This window comes from Pan troglodytes, chromosome 7 (assembly GCF_028858775.2).
Source record: "Pan troglodytes isolate AG18354 chromosome 7, NHGRI_mPanTro3-v2.0_pri, whole genome shotgun sequence".
Lineage (NCBI taxonomy): Eukaryota > Metazoa > Chordata > Mammalia > Primates > Hominidae > Pan > Pan troglodytes.
In genome coordinates this window covers 26,243,792-26,262,743 of record NC_072405.2, presented here as the reverse complement: position 1 = coordinate 26,262,743, position 18,952 = coordinate 26,243,792, and the positions used below count along the sequence as shown (strand labels likewise).

At 35.1% G+C, this 18,952-nt stretch overlaps 1 protein-coding gene across 50 annotated transcripts in view; it reads right to left on the bottom strand.

Moving 5' to 3' along the window:
• PCM1 (pericentriolar material 1) overlaps positions 1–18,952 on the bottom strand; it is a 103,593-nt gene that overhangs the window by 66,034 nt on the left and 18,607 nt on the right. For 23 of the 50 annotated variants that reach the window (XM_063816237.1, XM_063816210.1, XM_063816214.1 and 20 more), the window contains 8 exons: positions 12,934–13,111; positions 9,574–9,683; positions 7,124–7,340; positions 4,649–4,832; positions 3,522–3,695; positions 2,878–3,035; positions 2,524–2,759; positions 113–264 (listed from right to left, as the gene is read on the bottom strand). In XM_063816237.1, coding sequence (XP_063672307.1) covers positions 113–264; positions 2,524–2,759; positions 2,878–3,035; positions 3,522–3,695; positions 4,649–4,832; positions 7,124–7,340; positions 9,574–9,683; positions 12,934–13,111 — 1,409 coding nt within the window. Of the gene's footprint in view, positions 1–112; positions 265–2,523; positions 2,763–2,877; positions 3,036–3,521; positions 3,696–4,648; positions 4,833–7,123; positions 7,341–9,573; positions 9,684–12,933; positions 13,112–18,481; positions 18,671–18,952 lie in introns of all 50 variants that reach the window. The other 27 variants (XM_063816208.1, XM_063816213.1, XM_063816216.1 and 24 more) reach the window with 3 other exon arrangements.

The following is an 18,952-nucleotide window of genomic DNA, read 5'->3' as shown; positions in this document are numbered from 1 at the left end:
AAAATGTGATGAAGCATTAGGCACAACATAACACAGTACCTAGCTGAGCACCTTCTCCAAAACAGGTACTAAATTTTTATTATATTAAATGAAGGCCAAAAGCTTAACATACCTTGCCTTTTCATTTACTCCAGTATCTTTCTGTGTTTTATTGGCATTTCCTCTAGTGTTATTTGAATTTTGCTTGGTGTCTTCTTCTGCTGGGTAGAAATCATCCAAATTTGATGCATTGGCAGAGATAACTCCTTGAGCTGCATCATCATCCTGAAAGAGCATCATTACATTAAAACAATCTTGATACCTAAAGACATTATCCAATTCATACCTTAGTAAATACCACTAGTCTGTAAAATTTACATAAAAAGATTAAAGCAGTAAAGAAAGCACGTTTGTATACATGTGTACACGTGTTCAATATATGTTTACACACGTTTGTATCTGCATACATGTTTATCTCACCTCAATAACTCTTCTTATAATTGGGAAATTTGGAAAAGGCCAATTCCAGTAATGGTTAAACAAGCTACAGTATATCAATAAAATAAAACACAATCAAGGGTGTGGAGAAACGAACTCTCACATACCACTGCTTAAAATATAAAAAATACATATAGAAAAATATGAATACATATCAAAAATTCTGTACATATAGAAATATAAATACATACGGAAATACATATAGAAAATTGCTCTCTAGAAAACTAATTGTTCTAGAGACCAATTAAGTTGTGTCCTTTAAAATGTACACCAACTGACATAGTAGTTCCACTTCTCCAAATCCTTTTTAAAAAACACAAATGCACAGAAGCTTGTGCAAGTATATTCTTTGGTGCATTGTTTCTAAATAGCGAAAAATTGAAAACAAGTATATAGTAACTGGATGCTATTATACATTAACTAAATTAAAGTCCATCGATATACTGAAAACTATACTGCAGCTAAAAATAACTATATGTACTGTGTAAATATATATGCAGTATTATTTATATTTTATAATTATCATATTTGTGTTTCTTAATTACTTATAATTATATAGAACTATACTGACATGAAAGTTCTCTGAGACAATGTGGAGTGGGGAAAAAAGGAATCTATAAAATAATACTTAGTGTATTATATATACAGTTTGTAAAAACAAAGAAACATACCACAAAACGTCATGTATTTTTTTAAAAATAGGTGCATAGTGATGTACCTAACTGCACAGAAAAGGCCTAGCAACTTCAGTGAAGAAGAATAGGATTATTAATGGAGGTAAAGACGGAGTTTATTAGTAATATGTACTTTTTTTGCCTGCAATCTGAGCACTTTGGGAAGCCAAGGTGGGTGAACTGCCTGAGGCCAGGAGTTCAAGACCAGCCTGGCCAATATGGTGAAACCCCATCTGTACTAAAAACACAAACATTAGCCAGGTGTGGTGGTACACATCTGTAATTCCAGCTACTCGGGAGGCTGAGGCAGAAGAATCGCTTGAACCCGGGAGATGGAGCTTGCAGTGAGCCAAAATCATGCCACTGCACTCCAACCTGGGTGACAGAGCAAGACCTTGTCCCCCAAAAATAAATAAATACAAATACGTACTTTTTTTGAACCGAGAGAGCACGCTCACCTTTTACTTGAGTAATTCAAAGTACATAGCATTTCAAAAGAAACTGTTAATAAAACTTGAGTTTTTCACTCACAAAAACCATTTTATATGATTTATATATATATATACACAACACCTTTATAAATGTGTTAATAGTTACACGGTAATACAATTATAGTTAATTACATATTTATACAATTATAAGTGTAGGCATATTTTGTGTTAATAGTTATGTAACTATAATTGTATATTTTTACATTTGTATAAATATACAATTGTACATTTATTAAATTATAGTTAATTGTGTAACTATAATGCAAAATATGTATAAACTGGTTTTCAAAATTTATGATTAATAGTTCTAACTTTAACCTTACTGAATAAGATAACATATGGTTTTTCTTTTATATACAGTAGGTTAAGATCGCAGGCTCTGCTATCAGGAAGTCTGAATTCTGGATTGGACAGTCATATAAACTTCGGCAATTAAGATCTCTTTAACCTATTTAATGTCTACCTCATTGAGATGCTGCAAGTTGTACATAATATAAGGCCAGAGTTGTCAGCAAAACAACAAAAACAACAAAACCTCTTGTTTTTGTAAATAAAAACAGCTATATTGTTTATAATAAAATAAAGCTATATTGGCAAATAATCATTCTCATTTATGTATTATGTATGGCTGCTTTTGCATTGTGAAATTGTGACAGATACTATATCGCCACAAAGCCGCAACTATCTAACCAACTCACTCTTAATTTAAAAAGGTTGCTGACCTCTGACATACAGCATGTAAAGTGCTAAAAATTTAAACCTCACATATGATACATAAATGTGTATTAGTATAATTAAGCCAAAGTAATTATCATACACAAATTTTACTTAAGACTGTACTATTTGACAAATAGGTTTTTAAAAGACCAAGCAATATTTACCTGTACCATAGCAACAAGATCTTGTAACTGTCTAAGTTTCTGTTTTGCAGCCATAAGTCGGTTGATCTTCTGTTCAAATTCAGCATCTTCTGGATGCTCATCAACCAGACTGCTCCTGTGACTAGATAATGAAGCTCCACTGACTCCCTCCTCTTCTGCTTCTTCCTCCTCCTCCTCATCATCTTCACCTTGTGCAACATGAATCTCCTGTTCCCCTTCTCTATTATATCGACAATCTGCTGAAAACATGTATAATTAAAATCAGTAACTTTTAAAAGAAAGAGCACACATGAACGAAAACCCACTTTGCAAGAATAACACAGCAAAATTATATGTAAATACAGTCAGTCATACCTAAAGAAGGAGGCACGTTTAGAGCCCTTATGTTGGCAGCAGATCTGTTGTTAATTTCACAATTAGAATTAACTGTTCGCCCATCTCTATTATTAGAAACACACTGTGCATTACTATGACTATTTACTTCATTCCAAGTGGAAGCTACTTGTGGATTTCTAGAAGAAAGAAAACAGCCTGAAGTCATTTAAGGCACAAAAAAAGAGAGAAAGAAATCCAAGTTTAGAACTGCTAATAAAATAACACCAAACCAAGCACATTGTTGGCTATTCCATTTAAATTCAAATTGAATAATCGACTCCTGCTTTTCATTAACTTCTGCATATGTGCTATTTAAGTAGAAAAACATCTGAAAAAATGAAAATTACACCTAAAAATAAAAAGACAGCAAAATGCTAAGTTAGATACATCTCATGATTTACTCGAATTCAGTCTAACAAAGGGCAAATTTACTGAACTATTGTACTCCATACTTCCCTATTCATCTTTCTTCACAGGGCAGAGATGATTACACTGACCAAAATAGTAGAAAGGTTAAATAAAAGGCAAACAATAAATACTATAATGAAGTATTTTTGTTCCCACATTAGAAGTATCAAGACAGAATGAATATGCTGGAAAAACATCCCCAAAAAAGTTCTTACCGAATGTTAGTAACAGGCTCGGAATTTTCATGCTCAGAATCATATTCTGACTCTTCAGTTTCTTCATCTTTCCTGTTTTCATTCACAGCATCTGTCATCATGTCTGACGTTTGTTCATAATAATGAACTAATTCTCTTAGCTCATTCAATCTCTTTCGAACTTCATTTAACTTCCTGATAAACAAAAAATTTATGTATAAGATTTACACCCATTTTAGCAAAATAATACAGACATTATTTTCATATAATAGCAGCTAACACAAACAAAATTTAGACCTAATGAAATATCCACCTAGTGAACTATCCAGGGGGTATGACTGTAAAATAATGAGGTTAATGCCAAGTACAGCTTACTCAAAATCTCACATTATTTTTTTATGCTGTTTTAGGGACAAAAGTGTAAGAAAACCAATTTCAATTTAATTGTTCATTTTAAGCAGGTGTAAATGTTAACAGCAGAAAACCTGATGTCAGAAATATTTCTAGTTTCTCAAGTATCAAAAGTGTGAAGTACTACTAAATACTACCTCTCAGGCAAATCAGGTATACAGACATTACTGAGCATGTATGGAAGGTTCTTGATTTGTCTGCACATATGAGATCTATACACTACATACTACGTTTACCAAAAATAAAAATTAAGTTAGCTGAGTTCTTACTGTAAGTGCCAGGAACTGCACCAACGTTTTTTAATGAAAACATATTTATCAACAGGTATATTATCATCCCTATTTTGCAGATGAGGAAATACAGGCTTAGTAAGGCTAAGTTATTTGTACAGGGTAATACAGCCTTGTGTGATACAATTTCAGGGCTGTCTGATTCTACAGCCTGGTCTCTAAACCATCTGAATATAGAAATATTTTAACTGTAATCTTATTTTTGATCCTTTATTTGAAAAACAAGAAAGTAACATCAGTTCACAGAAACTATGTTACATCACATCTCTTAGACAACTCAAATTATGCCCACACAACACACACACGCCTCTTCTACCTATCCCTTAAGAATGTTTACAACAATATTAAATAAATCTCGTTTTGCCAGAATTTTCAACATAAAAAAAAAAAAACAGAATTTATCCCTATTATTTAACTTCATGTAAACAATGATTATAAATGTTTTACTGGAGTTTTTCAGATGGATTGAGGTGGCCTTCGTTTTCACTCTCATTCTGAGATACTAGAGAAGCAGTAGGATAAGGAACAGATGATGTGAGGCTATTGGATTCTCCATTGACAACCGGTGCCAAGCCTACAGAAGCAGAGGGAGCTGAAGTACTTCTCTGATCAACACTCCTTTGTGGAGAGGCTGAAGAAGGCACAACAACAAAAAAATTTTTTTAATCACCAGTTACCATAAACAAACACATACAGTTGGCTTGGATATTGAAAACTAAAAAGTAAAAATCATTAACAACTTAATTTCTGCAGATTTAAATTTCAGAAAATTGTTTATTAACTTACTCCACAATTAAACACATCAAAATGTACAAAGACTTGTTTACCTCTTTCTTCCATAGGTTCTATCACCTTTACAATATAACCACTGGGTTAAAACAGAAAGGAAAGAAAAAAGATGGAAATTGACAAGAATGATGATATTCTACCTTGGAAAACTAACTAGAGAAGTACTCTAGTTAGTTTTAACTAACGAGTTATCTTGGTAACTAACTTGATAAACTTGGTTCTAGGTTAAGTTAAACAGGGCCACTATGAATCATGTGCAGTACTCAATCTGTAATCTTTATAGGGTAGCTCTAGCTGATTAGGTCTTCATCAGTTTTTCATACCCACAGATCAGAGGGATGTTACATCTGGACACCAAGAAGGAACTTTTCTTGCTCCAGGAGAGAAAGAAAAGTGTTAAAAGTGACTGTGGTACCTCAAACCATGAAATATTAAACAGCAATAAAAACCTGCTATTTAGATAATGGCTAATCCTCTATGGTCCTTGAACTAAATTTAATTACTTTCTATTTAACTTCTTTTACTATCAAATATAAATCATGCTTTCAAGAGGAATTAAAGATTAAGAATCTTTGCACTTCTCTACCTCCTACCATTTCAAAGGTGCTGTCATTTACCAGTATCTTTCTCAAAGGAACCATCATTATTTGTTGCTCACTTTAGTACCACAATTCCTGTAGGTGGTTTCCAGCAGTCTCCTCATTCTATTCCTTGACGAGTCTACCTTTTGCTGCTGCTCTCACACTGCTTCCCAGTGAGGAAAAAAATAGGCTTTAAGAGTCATCAGTATACGGAGTGCGACTTTATGCATACAAAACTGACCACAAGGACTTAAGCGCAACTTTCACATGTTAAGTTTTTTTTTTCTTTTCTTTTCTTTTTTTTTTTGAGATGGAGTTTCACTTTTGTTGCCCAGGCTGGAGTGCAATGGCACGATCTTGGCTCACCACAACCTCCGCCTCCCAGATTCAAGCCATTCTCCTACCTCAGCCTCCGGAGTAGCTGAGATTACAGGCATGTACCACCACACCTGGCTAATTTTGTACTTTTAGTAGAGACGGGGTTTCTCCATGTTGGTCAGGCTGGTCTCGAACTCCCGACCTCAGGTGATCCACCCGCCTCGGCCTCCCAAGGTGCTGGGATTACAGGCGTGAGCCACCACACCCAGCCACACATCTTAGTTGTATTCATGTGTTTGTAAAGGATAAAAACTGGGATTATACTCTAGAGGAGAAAGAGACTAGCAGAAGTCAGAGAAAAGAAAGGAGTATGTTTTAGGACAGGAATAGTAAGGTTCTTTTGTGGGTGGAAAAGGAAAAGGAGATAGGTGGAGAATAAGGACCAGAGGCTCCAGAGACAATGGTTTTGTTATTTTAAAATCCCTCATCTTTTCTTTAATTAGACAGCAGCTAGAATGTTTAAAGACTAGTTGGAAGTTGTCCCTACTGACTTCAATTTCTAATGCTTGAGCCTCTATTACTATTTGGATAGGAGACAGGGGCCATGTTTGAAAAGGTATTAGGATAGGAACTGAAGACTAGATCTGATTTAGACAAAGAAGGTTAAACAAGTGTGGAGCAAAAAAGATAACTCCCGCAGTTATACCTGCTTGAGATGATTATTTATATATTTTTAAAAAATGAATATAAATCCAGCAGTTGGAAGTTCTGGGCTCTCTAGACTAAACCATATATAAAAGTTTTTCATAGTTTTGTTTTTTGTTTTTTTTAATAAACACTCTCTATGTTTCACAGTTTTGGGTTTTTAAATCAAAGTACTAACTGGATTAACTTTTCTTTAAGGGAAAATTTTGAATGTTAAGAAACAAAGTATTAATGTGTCCACGTATCAAACAGTTGCCTTCTCTTCTACCTTTCCCTTATTAAAATCCTACTAATTTTTCAAGGTCCAACTTTATTCTTTCCCTTTTCTGAATTATAAAACTGATTTATCACCTATTTGGCTTTCATATATATTGGCTTGCAACTTAGAAACTTTTCATATGCAAGTCTTAAGTCCCTACAAATATTTTTGAGGAGCTATGTGTTCATTCACCAAATACTAAATTTATTATGTGACAGTATATATACTTATGTGTCTTATACCCAATACTGCTGAACCAGATTTACTCACATGATGAATTGTTAAGATGCTGATCTCGAAGTGTATGAAGTTCTCCAAGCAATTTGTCCATTTTTTGTTTCTTTTCCTGTAGCACTCTCATTTTGCTAAAAAGTTGGACTTTCTCATCAGGTAAACGTTCTGAAGCTGATGGATTCCTGCTCTGGGAAACCTCCCTAGTTAATGAAAGACTTTCTGCCTGTCTTCTATTGTCTGGAACAGCTGGAGGCTTATTAAAAAAAACAACAAAAAAGAAGAATTAAGACTAACGCAATTAAATGCATTCTCATTTTTTAAATGCATAAATATTCTTTATAAAGAGAAAGAAATATTTGCTAGGCTGTGCTGGTAGGTAAGTATATACCCTTACTATTCCCAAATTAAATACGGTTTCCTGATATGCCACTATTAACATATGAAGTCATCCCTCAGTATCCATGAGGGATTGGTTCAAGGACCCCTGGGGACACCAAAAACAACAGATACCCAAATCCCTTATATAAAATGGTGTAGTATCTGCACATAATCTACACTCATCCTCCTACATACTTCAAATCAGCTCTAGACTACTTATAATACCTAATACAATATAAACACTATGTAAATAGCTGTTATATTTTTAAATTTGCATTTTAAAAATTGTTGTGTTATTTCTCCCCCCAAAATATTCCTGATCCATGGTTGGTTGAATCCATGGATGTGGAACCCACAGATACTGAGAGCTGACTCTACGTAGTTTTAGAGACACATGACCACACAGAGGTCTTGGATTCACTAGACATCAGTAATTGAATCAAAAGTAATAACAGTGCCACGTTATACAAAATAAACCTTCAAAAATCTCATTCTCTCTCTTGCCTTCTTTCTAGAACTACCACTGTAAACTTTAACTTCTTAACCTATCAATTTTTCCCATCACTTCTCTCTCATGTTCCTTTATTTTTTATTTATTTATTTTTGAGACAAAGTCTCACTCTGTGGCCCAGGCTAGAGTGCAGTGGTGTGATCTCAACTCACTGAAACCTCCGCCTCCTGGGTTCAAGCGATTCTCCTGCCTCAGCCTCTCAAGTAGCTGAGATTACAGGTGCATGCCTCCACACCTGGCTAATTTTTGCATTTTTAGTTGAGACAGGGTTTCACCATGTTGGCCAGGCTGGTCTCAAACACCTGACCTCAAGTGATCCACCTGCCTTGGCCTCCCAAAGTGCTGGGATTACAGGCATAAGGCACCGCACCTGGCCTTTTTTTTTTTTTTTTTTTTTTTAATTATGAAACTTTGCAAGAATCCACTAGGGCTTAGGAAATCATATAATGAATACCTCCCATGATGCTTAGTCAAATTTTAAGATTTTCCCATATTTGCATCAATTACTTTAAGAAAAATATAACATTACAGATTTAACTAAAGCTCTGTTTGTACCCTTTCCAATGTCATTACCCACTCCAAAGGTAACCCCAACCTGGAATCAGGCATCTACCATTCTCTACATGTTTTTATTTTCTAATGCCTATGTATACATACATTAAAAATGTAGACTTTTTTTAAAATAAGGTAAGTGGGATCCTTCTTAAACTTGAATTTTGTATTCATTAGCAATGGCTTATTTACTGTAACTGCTATAAAGAATTTCACTCTATGTAAGAATTCATTAGCCCATTTCTGTTGATGGACATTTGGGCTGTTTCTGGTTATTTGCTATTAACACAGAGTTGCCATGAATATTCTTCCATCTACCTCCTTCTGAACATGTGAGAGTTTCTCTAAAGTAGGCCCCAGGTCTACCAAAAGAAATTTACTAGGTACTGCTATATAACTCTCCAAAGTGGTTGGGCCATATTCTCTCATTTTCACTTGGTCAGCAAGAAGACAAGAGACACTGCATCTTCAATCATACTCACTTCCAATGGAGAGGCATTAATTCATCCTTTCTTACCCAAGGCCCCCATATTGAAAATCTGCATTTATATCACTTACAAAGTGCATCAAATTATAACACTTGCTAACTCTCAAGTTAAGAACTTTCTTAAAATTGTTAGTAAAATATTCCTTCAAATGAGAATTCCAAGGCTGTATAGAATCCCATGTATCTAGTCGAAGGACACAGAATTAAAGCAAAGTCTTAATGGTTGAGACCATTAAGTCTTTTAGAGGAAAAAAGAATACGTCATCCAGTAGCATACAAAGAAAAACTTCACTAATCACTTCCTTCAAAGTAAACTCTCCTCTAATTTAGTGATTCTTAAAGTATAGTCCCCAGGCCACCAGCATTGGACTGAGACGTGGAGAAGCCCACCCCAAATCCATGAATCGTAATTTTGAAGGTGGGGGGGACCCCACCAATCAGAAACCTACACTGCTCAACAATCATGCCAGGTGATATGTATGCTCACTGAAGTTTCTGAATCACTGTTCTAATTAATGTGATTTTTTAAACTCAACTATACTAAAACATCTAGGTTACCTGAGAATCACGAAGCTGATTATGAAAACGCTGAATTAAGTCATTCAATTCTTCATTTAGTTCAGATGTGATACTGACGCCAGATAAGCTACCTGCAGTTTCTGCAACAACTGGAAAGAAATTAGTAACTACTGATTAATGTAAATAATCAAACACCTTTTTTAATCTCTGACAAGCTAAAAATAAATTTAAAAAAAGAATTTAAAAAGCTCACATACGTAACTTGAAACTAGTTAACAATCGTATCTAACTGCCAACAATCATTTTATTAGAAGTTACCACCTAACTTAAAAATAAAGGGATGGTCACAAAACTCTGGTAAAGTGGTTCATCTTTTCCTGTCCCAACATACAAGGAGGGTTACTATTACATTCCAATTAATAGTAGTGACTCAGTGGAGCAGGTCTAAGATCAGTGAGGAGTGAAAGGGAAAGTGATAGTGTAAAAAAGCACAGCTGATTCTGACAGGTTTCAATCTCCATGTTCTTGAATAGAATCAATTCTCCGGTAGAGGGGCTGGCAAACTTTGCTTAAAGGTTGAAATAGTAAATATGTTAAGCTTTGTGGGAAATACAGTTTTTGTCTCGACCACCCAACTCTGCTTTTACAGGGTAAAAGCAACCACAGACAATGTAAACAAAAGGGCATGGCTGTGTTCCCTAAAACTTTATTTCAGGCAATGAGCCAAACTCAGCTGACCAGTTTGCTGACCCCTGCAGTAAAATGGATAATTTATTGAAGTGGCTGTTTGTGATACAAGTCATACTAAAAGACTGTGGTTTTTATCTTCTTAATTTTAAAAAAAATGCCCCCATATTCATAAAGCAGTTTTGTGACAACAATTTTCATGATAGTCACTGTTCTACTAACAAATAACTCCATCCTTAACCTCACTTCTAACTCTCCAACTCTAAAACAGACATTGGTGGCCAGGTACAGTGTCTCACACCTGTAATTCCAACACTTTGGAAGGCCAAGGTGGGCAGATCACTTGAGCGCAAGAGTTCAAGACCAGCCTGGGCACCACAGCGAGACCCCATCTCTACAAAACTACAAAAATTAGCCCGGCGTGGTACAGCACGCCTGTATTCCTAGCTATTCAGGAGGCTTGGGTGAGAGAATCACTTGAACCTGCGAGGCAGAGGCTGCAGTGAGCCAAGATCACGCCACTGTATTCCAGCCTGGGTGACAGAGCAAGATCCTGTCTCAAAAAAAAAAAAAGATAAAGAAAAAAGACAATTAGTTATAAATTGCTTCTGTTTTAAAGGAAAACACTACCTTTTTTCCACTGAGAACTGAGAATTTCAAGGCTATATAGAATCCTATATGTCTAGTCAAAACTCTATGCTGAGAAGAAAGAAATTACAGTAATTATATGTAACTTGTTAGTTAAATGGTGAAAGGTACACTCTTTGAGGTAACATAATTATCCCAAGATAATGTCTCATATACCAGATTAAATACTGCAATTGTAGCTTTTCATGGCTTTTCATTAGTATGCCCCTGCAAAATCTCATAAATACAAGACTAAATTTGTTTTAAAATTACTAAGCTAAAATTCTTTTTGAAATAGTATGAAGTTCAAACTCATGTGCATTATACTCCTATTCTCTGACTCATAATAGTATTTTTTAAAAAGAAATTATCTGCTTACTTTCAAAAGTTCATATTCAGAAAAAGAAACAAGACCCCTGACCTAGAATTCAAGAAATGTAATTCTGCTAAAATTCTATATAAATCTAGGCAAGTCACAAACTCTGTAGAGTTCCTTCTCTATAAAACAGAAATAAGAATTAAAGCTCTGACTAACCTAGAAATCTCTGATGATCAAAGGAGATTATGCAAGTTTAGAGATTAATATTAACTACCAAAGGAAAGCTTTTAAATTTGATATTCCAAACTCGAAAAATATTTAAAAGGTTAGTCATTAACCAAACTAGTATTAGTCATTATGTTAAAGTATTTTAATTATCTTTTCCTAAATTATCTGTTTCCTAAATATAAAAGCTAATGGTACTTTAAATTTTACAATGGAGAAATGGGGACAAAAATCTTCGTAATTATTACTATATACAGTACTATATACAGCTATATCATTACTACAAAAGAGTAAGTTATTGACCAGGCACGGTGGCTGACGCCTGTAATCCCAGCACTTTGGGAGGCCAAGGCGGGCAGATCACAAGGTCAGGAGTTCAAGACCAGCCTGACCAATATGGTGAAACCCTGACTCCACTAAAAATACAAAAATTAGCCAGGCATGGTGGTGCGCGCCTGTAATCCCAGCTACTCAGGAGGCTGAGGCAGGAGAATCACTTGAACCTGGGAGGTAGAGGTTGCAGTGAGCCGAGATCATGCCATTGCACTCCAGCCTGGGCAACAGAGCAAAACTCTGTCTCCAAAAAAAAAAAAAAAAAAAAAAAAAGAGTTAGGTTATTTGAAAGTCATAACGTTCCTTGTGAAAATGCAAACTTAAATTAGGTATAACAGGAATTAGACAGGTGAGCCAGTGGGCTAGGTTTGGACAGCAGAATAAACTGATTCACAACAGGGTAGCCTCAGTGAGAACCTAACTCACTCGCAAAAACAAAGCGCTCAAAGAAGAGAAATTATTACTAAAAGCAGACGGTGGGGGATAGACTATTAGAAAACATAACTTAGTTTTGTTGAGTTTTAATAACTAATCATCTTTTTTTTCAATTTAACAAGAAACTAAAATAAGTTTGAAGGTGATGATAAACGTACAAAATTAGACTCAATACTAAGAAATTCAACACAACTTTCATCTAATTCACACATGGCTATGAGGAAAGGAGGAAGAAAATTTCTGAGTCTTACGAAGAATGTATACACTATAAATATAGTTCTAAGGAGCTAGCATATACAAAAGGATACCTAATTAAAATAACAGCTACTAGCTACTACTAACCTTGAAGGTTAAAGATACTTTATAAATTTACTCACTGCCTCACTTAAGGTTTTAACCCTTTCTTGGGAGGCAAGCAAAGAATGACAATCCTAGCTGAATAAAATAGAAAAAAAGGAAATAAACGCATCATGAGCCTTATCAGTCTGAGGTACAAAAACAGAACTACAGCCTGTCTCTTTTACCTCTTAAGGGTACTCTCTGATGAAAAGAAGAGAGATCTGGCTGTCTGCATGGTATAGTATGATGGCCAGATGTCCCTGCAACCTTTTCTGCATAACCAGCGAAAAGCACAGGAAAGTATAAGCCTCATATGAAGGTTTCTAAACTAGACAACAATCAAGATCTGATTATGTAATAATCAGCATCCACCCTGCAATACAATTATGTATGAGTCTTCCTTACAAAAAGGATATTCTCAGACTGTGACATACCAGAATCATCCATCACTGCAATAGCTTGCTCTGCTTTATGTTGCAGGGCTAGAAGTGCAGCCTGCCGTCCCTGTAGAGCTCTTAGTTGCTCCTGCTGTTGTAACATTCTTTTTAATAAATCATGTTGTTTCTTCAAATTTTCTATCTCTTCCATAGGCTCCTGCTGAGGATCTCTGGCCTGGAAAATAAGACCAACAATACTTGTATCTGACTATTAAAATCCATGTTGCGGTTTCAATTATCAATGGCAAAGTATACACATTGATAACAAATTATTAAATATACAACCCTAAATATAGTTTTAGTAGACATCAAGAAAAAAGAGTAAGAACAGAATGATGACACAGAGATATATATAGCCTGCCACTTAAGAGGTAATTTCACAGTAAAAAGCTATATAATCAATGGCTCAGCAGGAACAGAAATGAACAAAAGGAAAAGAAAAAGATATACAAAACATAAAAGGCCAAGAGGGACACGGACGGACACACGGACACACGGACACACACACACACACACACACACACACACACACACACACACGAGAATCTAGGCCCCTACAGGAAAGGAGCACATTATACTGGGTTAATGACCTGAAAGTCTTGTAATCCTAGCACTTCGGGAGGCCGAGGTGGGCAGATCACAAGGTCAGGAGTTTGAGACCAGCCTGACCAACATATGAAACCCCATCTCTACTAAAAATACAAAAATTAGCCGGCTGTGGCGGTGTGCGCCTGTTATCCCAGCTACTCAGGAGGCTGAGGCAAGAGAATCGCTTGAACTCAGGAGGTAGAGATTGCAGTGAGCTGAGACTGCACCACTGCACTCCAGCCTGGGTGACAGAGCGAGACCCCGTCTCAAAGAAAAAAGAAAAAAGGAAAAAAAAAAAAGACTAGAAGTAATATTTAAAAACAACAACAAAACCTAGAAAGCAGGCACACCTACTATTTCTAACAAAGGACTGAAATTTTAAAAATACATTTTTTATTTGATAATCTTACGTAAAAAGATTTTAATTTAATCACATCATATTATCAGACATCTAAGAAAATAACGAATTTTATATTCGTTATCAAAGGCATCATTATTTTCCTCTTAAATTATGCCCATTCATCTGAGTCTGATGACATAAAATGGAAGTAACTACTTCCAAATTCCCCGAAAATGCTAGGAGGTTATCATATCATCTAGTCTAAAAGTAGAGGGATGGATTAAATAAGTGGCACTTACAAAAAATGATGAAATTTTAAGTGTTAATCTTAAAACTATTCAAAATGTAATCCAACAAGAAAATGGAAAAGCAAAGCAGAGACAAATTTAAATACAACCTGGAAACAATATATTACAAGCTAAATTATACATCGAAACATATACCATAATTGTATTTTTCATCACCGATTTACCTTTTAAAAAGTCTTTTATTTTAAAAGTTGAACGATTTTACCTAATATTTACATAAAATATTTCACTTTTGTTTCACTTAGCCAATTTTAAATTTGTACTGCTAACAAATTTTTGTCGGGTTATGTAAATTTCAAATAAATGACTAAAGAGAGCAAAGAAGTTCAAAGATTTCTTTTGAAAGTAAAAATGCACTGATCTACACTTGCTATGTACATTTGATTCCCAGAGAAATTATGGAGCATGCAGATGGGCTCAAGAGAAACTCCCTTCTGGGTGACATCCTTTACAATACTATATAAAAATTTCTTTACCTCCCCAAGTAGAACTCATCAGTATTGTGAATGAGCATGAGTAACTGTGGTAATATTTTACACTGTGACTTGGAAACCCACAAAATTAATAAGTAAACAAATAAGTACATGGCAAAGAGTTAAATACTCAAGAAAGTTATTATCAAATAGGAAGTTGGCTATAATTAGATTATTTCATGTAAACATCAGAGGTGCCTAGTCAGTGCCTCTCTATCCTAGACTATCTCTAGACTTCATGAGCATGGGAAACAAATAGCCTACCTGGATCTTGGTAAGCCAATATTTATTAGAGGTTTTTCTGTTGTCTTGAACCTCTAATAAACTGAAACTTTTAACAAATTAAGTACTGTTTACTCAGTTCTCTCCTATCCTATATAAGGGGAGTTACCCTGTAAATATTTACATCCATTTCCATGGAAATTCATCCTAGTCTGGCTTATTTCCAGACAGTTTACATCATTAGGAAAAAAAAAACTTTGAAGGGTAGGGATAATTATCAATAGCTAGCCCTCTCAGAATGCAGCAAAAATAATTTTATAATGATTTCATCAAAGTCAACGGTAAAATGTAAAACCAAATCAAATAGGTACAGATATCAATGGAAGGAGTAAAACAAAATCTCTCTAGGTTGATCAAATACTCCTCTAGCAAAGCATAAATTATAATTAGGAGAAAAAAATTATGCAAATGAGAAAAAAGCATACTTTTTAAAAAGTTCTTTAATCCTTATTAGTCACAAAACTGTGATAACCTAATCATAAAGAATTCTAAGCTATTAAACACAATTATCTTCAGATTTCTCACTAATCTAAAAATGAATTCTCAATTTTCAAAATTAGTGAAATATTACTACTTAATAACTTTCACATTCATATAAACAACATTTCAGACTGATGCTCAGAAAAACTGAGCCAATAGATGGGAGTACAGCCTATGATGAAATATACAGAAGGGAGAAAATAAAAATATCTAGGTAGGAGTAAGAACATACCAGGAAGATGGCACCTGGAATAGAAATCCAAAAAGGATGCTAGGTGTATATTAATTCTTCAAACACATATTTTTCTTTAAACTTTTTTTGAAAAAGTCACTTTCACCAACTATATTTTTAGTTTACAGATTAAAAAAATAACTTAGGCATCAAACCCTGAGTTGTAAATATGTAGTAGTCCAATTTCAGAGAACCCTCAATCTTCCTTTCCTCTACTCAACTGAGGTTCTCCTAGTAATTATTAATGGATCCAAACGTATTTTGACAGCTTCAGATAATTATGTACTTCAATTTCTTCATGTGAAGGTTAAGGAACTATAAGCCTAGAGAAGATAAAGTTGTGACTTATCCAGTGTCACAGTTAAGGGAAATCAGGTTCTTAGGCTCTAGTCTTCTTTACGTCATACTATCTGCTCCAAATTACGTGCTGGGTTCTAAATACAGAAGTATAAGACATCATGTCTGAAGAACCATAGCTGGTTTAAAAGACAGGGCAATCTCACACGAAATAACTAGCAATGATGAAAATAATGGCAAAACACAGGTACAAGGTACAAAGAAAGCTTATAAATTTTAAGAGGTGAGATTAAGTTGGGGGCCATGAGTATAGGAAAACAATGAACGCATGGCTACTCGTAGAAGGCTTTCTTTTGCCTTCTTCTGACATCTTATACAAGATGTCATCATGTCTTAAAATATTTCATAAAGTGGAATGTGCCCTTGGTAGGCAGCTCTAGAATATGAATCATTTCATATCATGCGTTAAGTCTCAAGGTTGCTTTCAACCTTGAATCTCATGTAAGACCCTCAAACTGTGTTTTCCACTATTCTAACAGAATACTACATTTTGAAAAGATTCTAAGGAGGAAACAGGGGTGGGGTGGTAAGAATGACAGTTCCTGCAGAGTAGAGAAAAAAATAAACACAGGTGGTGGGAATTAAGATTTTTTTCCCCTGAAGAAATTAAAATGATTTTACAAATAGAATACTAACAGAACAACGAGACAGCCTTAAGAATCAAGAAACTCAAAATGAAATAAATGCCAAGAAGAGAATTCAAAAAAGAATAATAATCACTTATAAGGATATTATTCAAAGAAACCTAAAAACAGAAAAGTGGTTTTTAAATTATATGTAATGCCTTAAGAAAAAAAGAACTGGCAGATACTGCATTAACTGTTAACTCTTAAATTTTGCTTGTCACTATTCAGAAGGATTAAACAGAATAAAATTCCAAAGCTTACCTATTATGCTTCATGTTTATTTGCTCTTCTCCAATACCACTAGTTTTTAAAATAATCAGCTACTTTATTCACTCTACTGGTGAACTGGGGCACATTTTACTTGATATTTGATATAATAAGATTCCCATAACTAATTTCAAACTGTGCTCTCAAATTCTTGTAGGAACCAGAAAAAATAAAAAAACTGCCAAAATACTAGAGGTGAAGTTTTATCATTTGTAAATAGCCACACACACCAAAAAAAAAAAAAAACAACAACAACAAACCCATAAAATAGCCACAAAATGGGAAAGTGTAGTCCTAGGTAATAAACCAGTAATAAAACATACGAAATTAGTCTTACCTATACTCAATTACTAAAATAGTACTTTGCTCCTGCCAACAGATACATGCACTTTTATAAATGGTATTTTTATTCAAACTCTTTTTTTTTTTTTTTGAGACAGAGTCTCGTTCTGTCACCCAAGCTGGAGTACAGTGGCAGGATCTCGGCTCGCTGCAACCTCCGCCTCCAGGGTTCAAGCAATTCTCCTGCCTCAGCCTCCTGAGTAGCTGAGATTACAGGCGCATACTACCCCACCCGGCTAATTTTTCGTGTATTTTTAGTAAAGACAGGGTTTCACTATGTTGGCCAGACTGGTCTCGATCTCCTGACCTCGTGATCCGCCTGCCTCGGCCTCCCAAAGTGCTGGGATTACAGGCGTGAGCCACCGTGCCCGGCCTATTCAAACTCTTTTATGTGGAACTACAAATAGTTGTCTTTAACTCTATCTGGAATGCCATTATGCAAATCATGGAAAATTAAAAAACCAATTAAACACTGCAGAAAAAAACAGCAAAAACAGAGGCAACCAAGTCAACTGGATACTTTTTCTAAAAAAAGCAAATGAAAGGGGTTTCCAAAAATAAAAATATAAACCAAAAAATCTGACAAACTGCCATCTAAATTTATTTATTTTTATTTTATTATTTTTTTTTTTGAGACGCAGTCTCACTCTGTCACCCATGCTGGAGTGCAGTGGCTCACGGCAACCTACACCTCCTAGGTTGAAGCGATTCTCCTGCCTCAGCCTCCTGAGTAGCTGGGATTACAGGCGTGCGCCACCGTGCCCAGCTAATTTTTGTATTTTTAGTAGAGACAGGGTTTCGCCATGTTGGCCAGGATGGTCCCAAACCCCTGACCTCAGGTGATCCGCCCACCTCAGTCTCCCAAAGTGCTAGAATTACCACGCCTGGCCCCATCTAAATTTATAAACACAAATATCAGAAACAAAGGGCAACTGACTGATGGTCAAGGTTTAAGAACGTGTTATAAATTATACTCGCAATTTATAAAAAAGGGAATAAATTACATTTCAAAACCTTTGTTAATGTAAATTAAAAACAGCTGTAAGCTACAATCCATGGAGAGGTATATAAGAAACTAGAAAGAAAAACAGTAAGGGACAGAATTTTACTAAAGCAAATTACAGTATGACAACTATATTAACAATTAATATGTAAGAGTAATAGCAACAACAGAAAAGCAAATAAAGAGGAAATATGAACAGAAGAAGTGCTCATTTAGAGACTTCCCAAGTTAATATTGTAAAGTATACCTTTGAGGGAAATCCACGTTTTCGGCTATATTTTCTATTAGGCCTCAGTTCCCTGTCATTCTGAGGTCTGTCACCTTTCCCTTTTGGACTTGTAGTAACGTCAATGTCTGAAACCTGTTCTTGTGAAGCTGAATTCCCTAGTTTGTCCTCAATGCACGGCCGAATTCTCAGACTAAAAGATGCCTCCTCCTTTATTAAATAGTGTAGCATATTAATTTCTTAACACAAACTCCTGTTTAACATATAAGCCAGCCTTGTAAAACAATTTAAAAAGTACCAGTCCACCTTTTTTTTTAAAAAAAAAAACAAACAAAAATCAATCCACATCCCCCTCCAAGCGACAGTAAATTTAGTCTTTTAAGTTTTCTGTAGACTAGACTGTTGCTTACTGTAACTAAGCAAGTACCACATCCTGCGGAATTACCATACCACACAGTTGTTAAAGCACATTTTTAACATTTACTCTGCTAC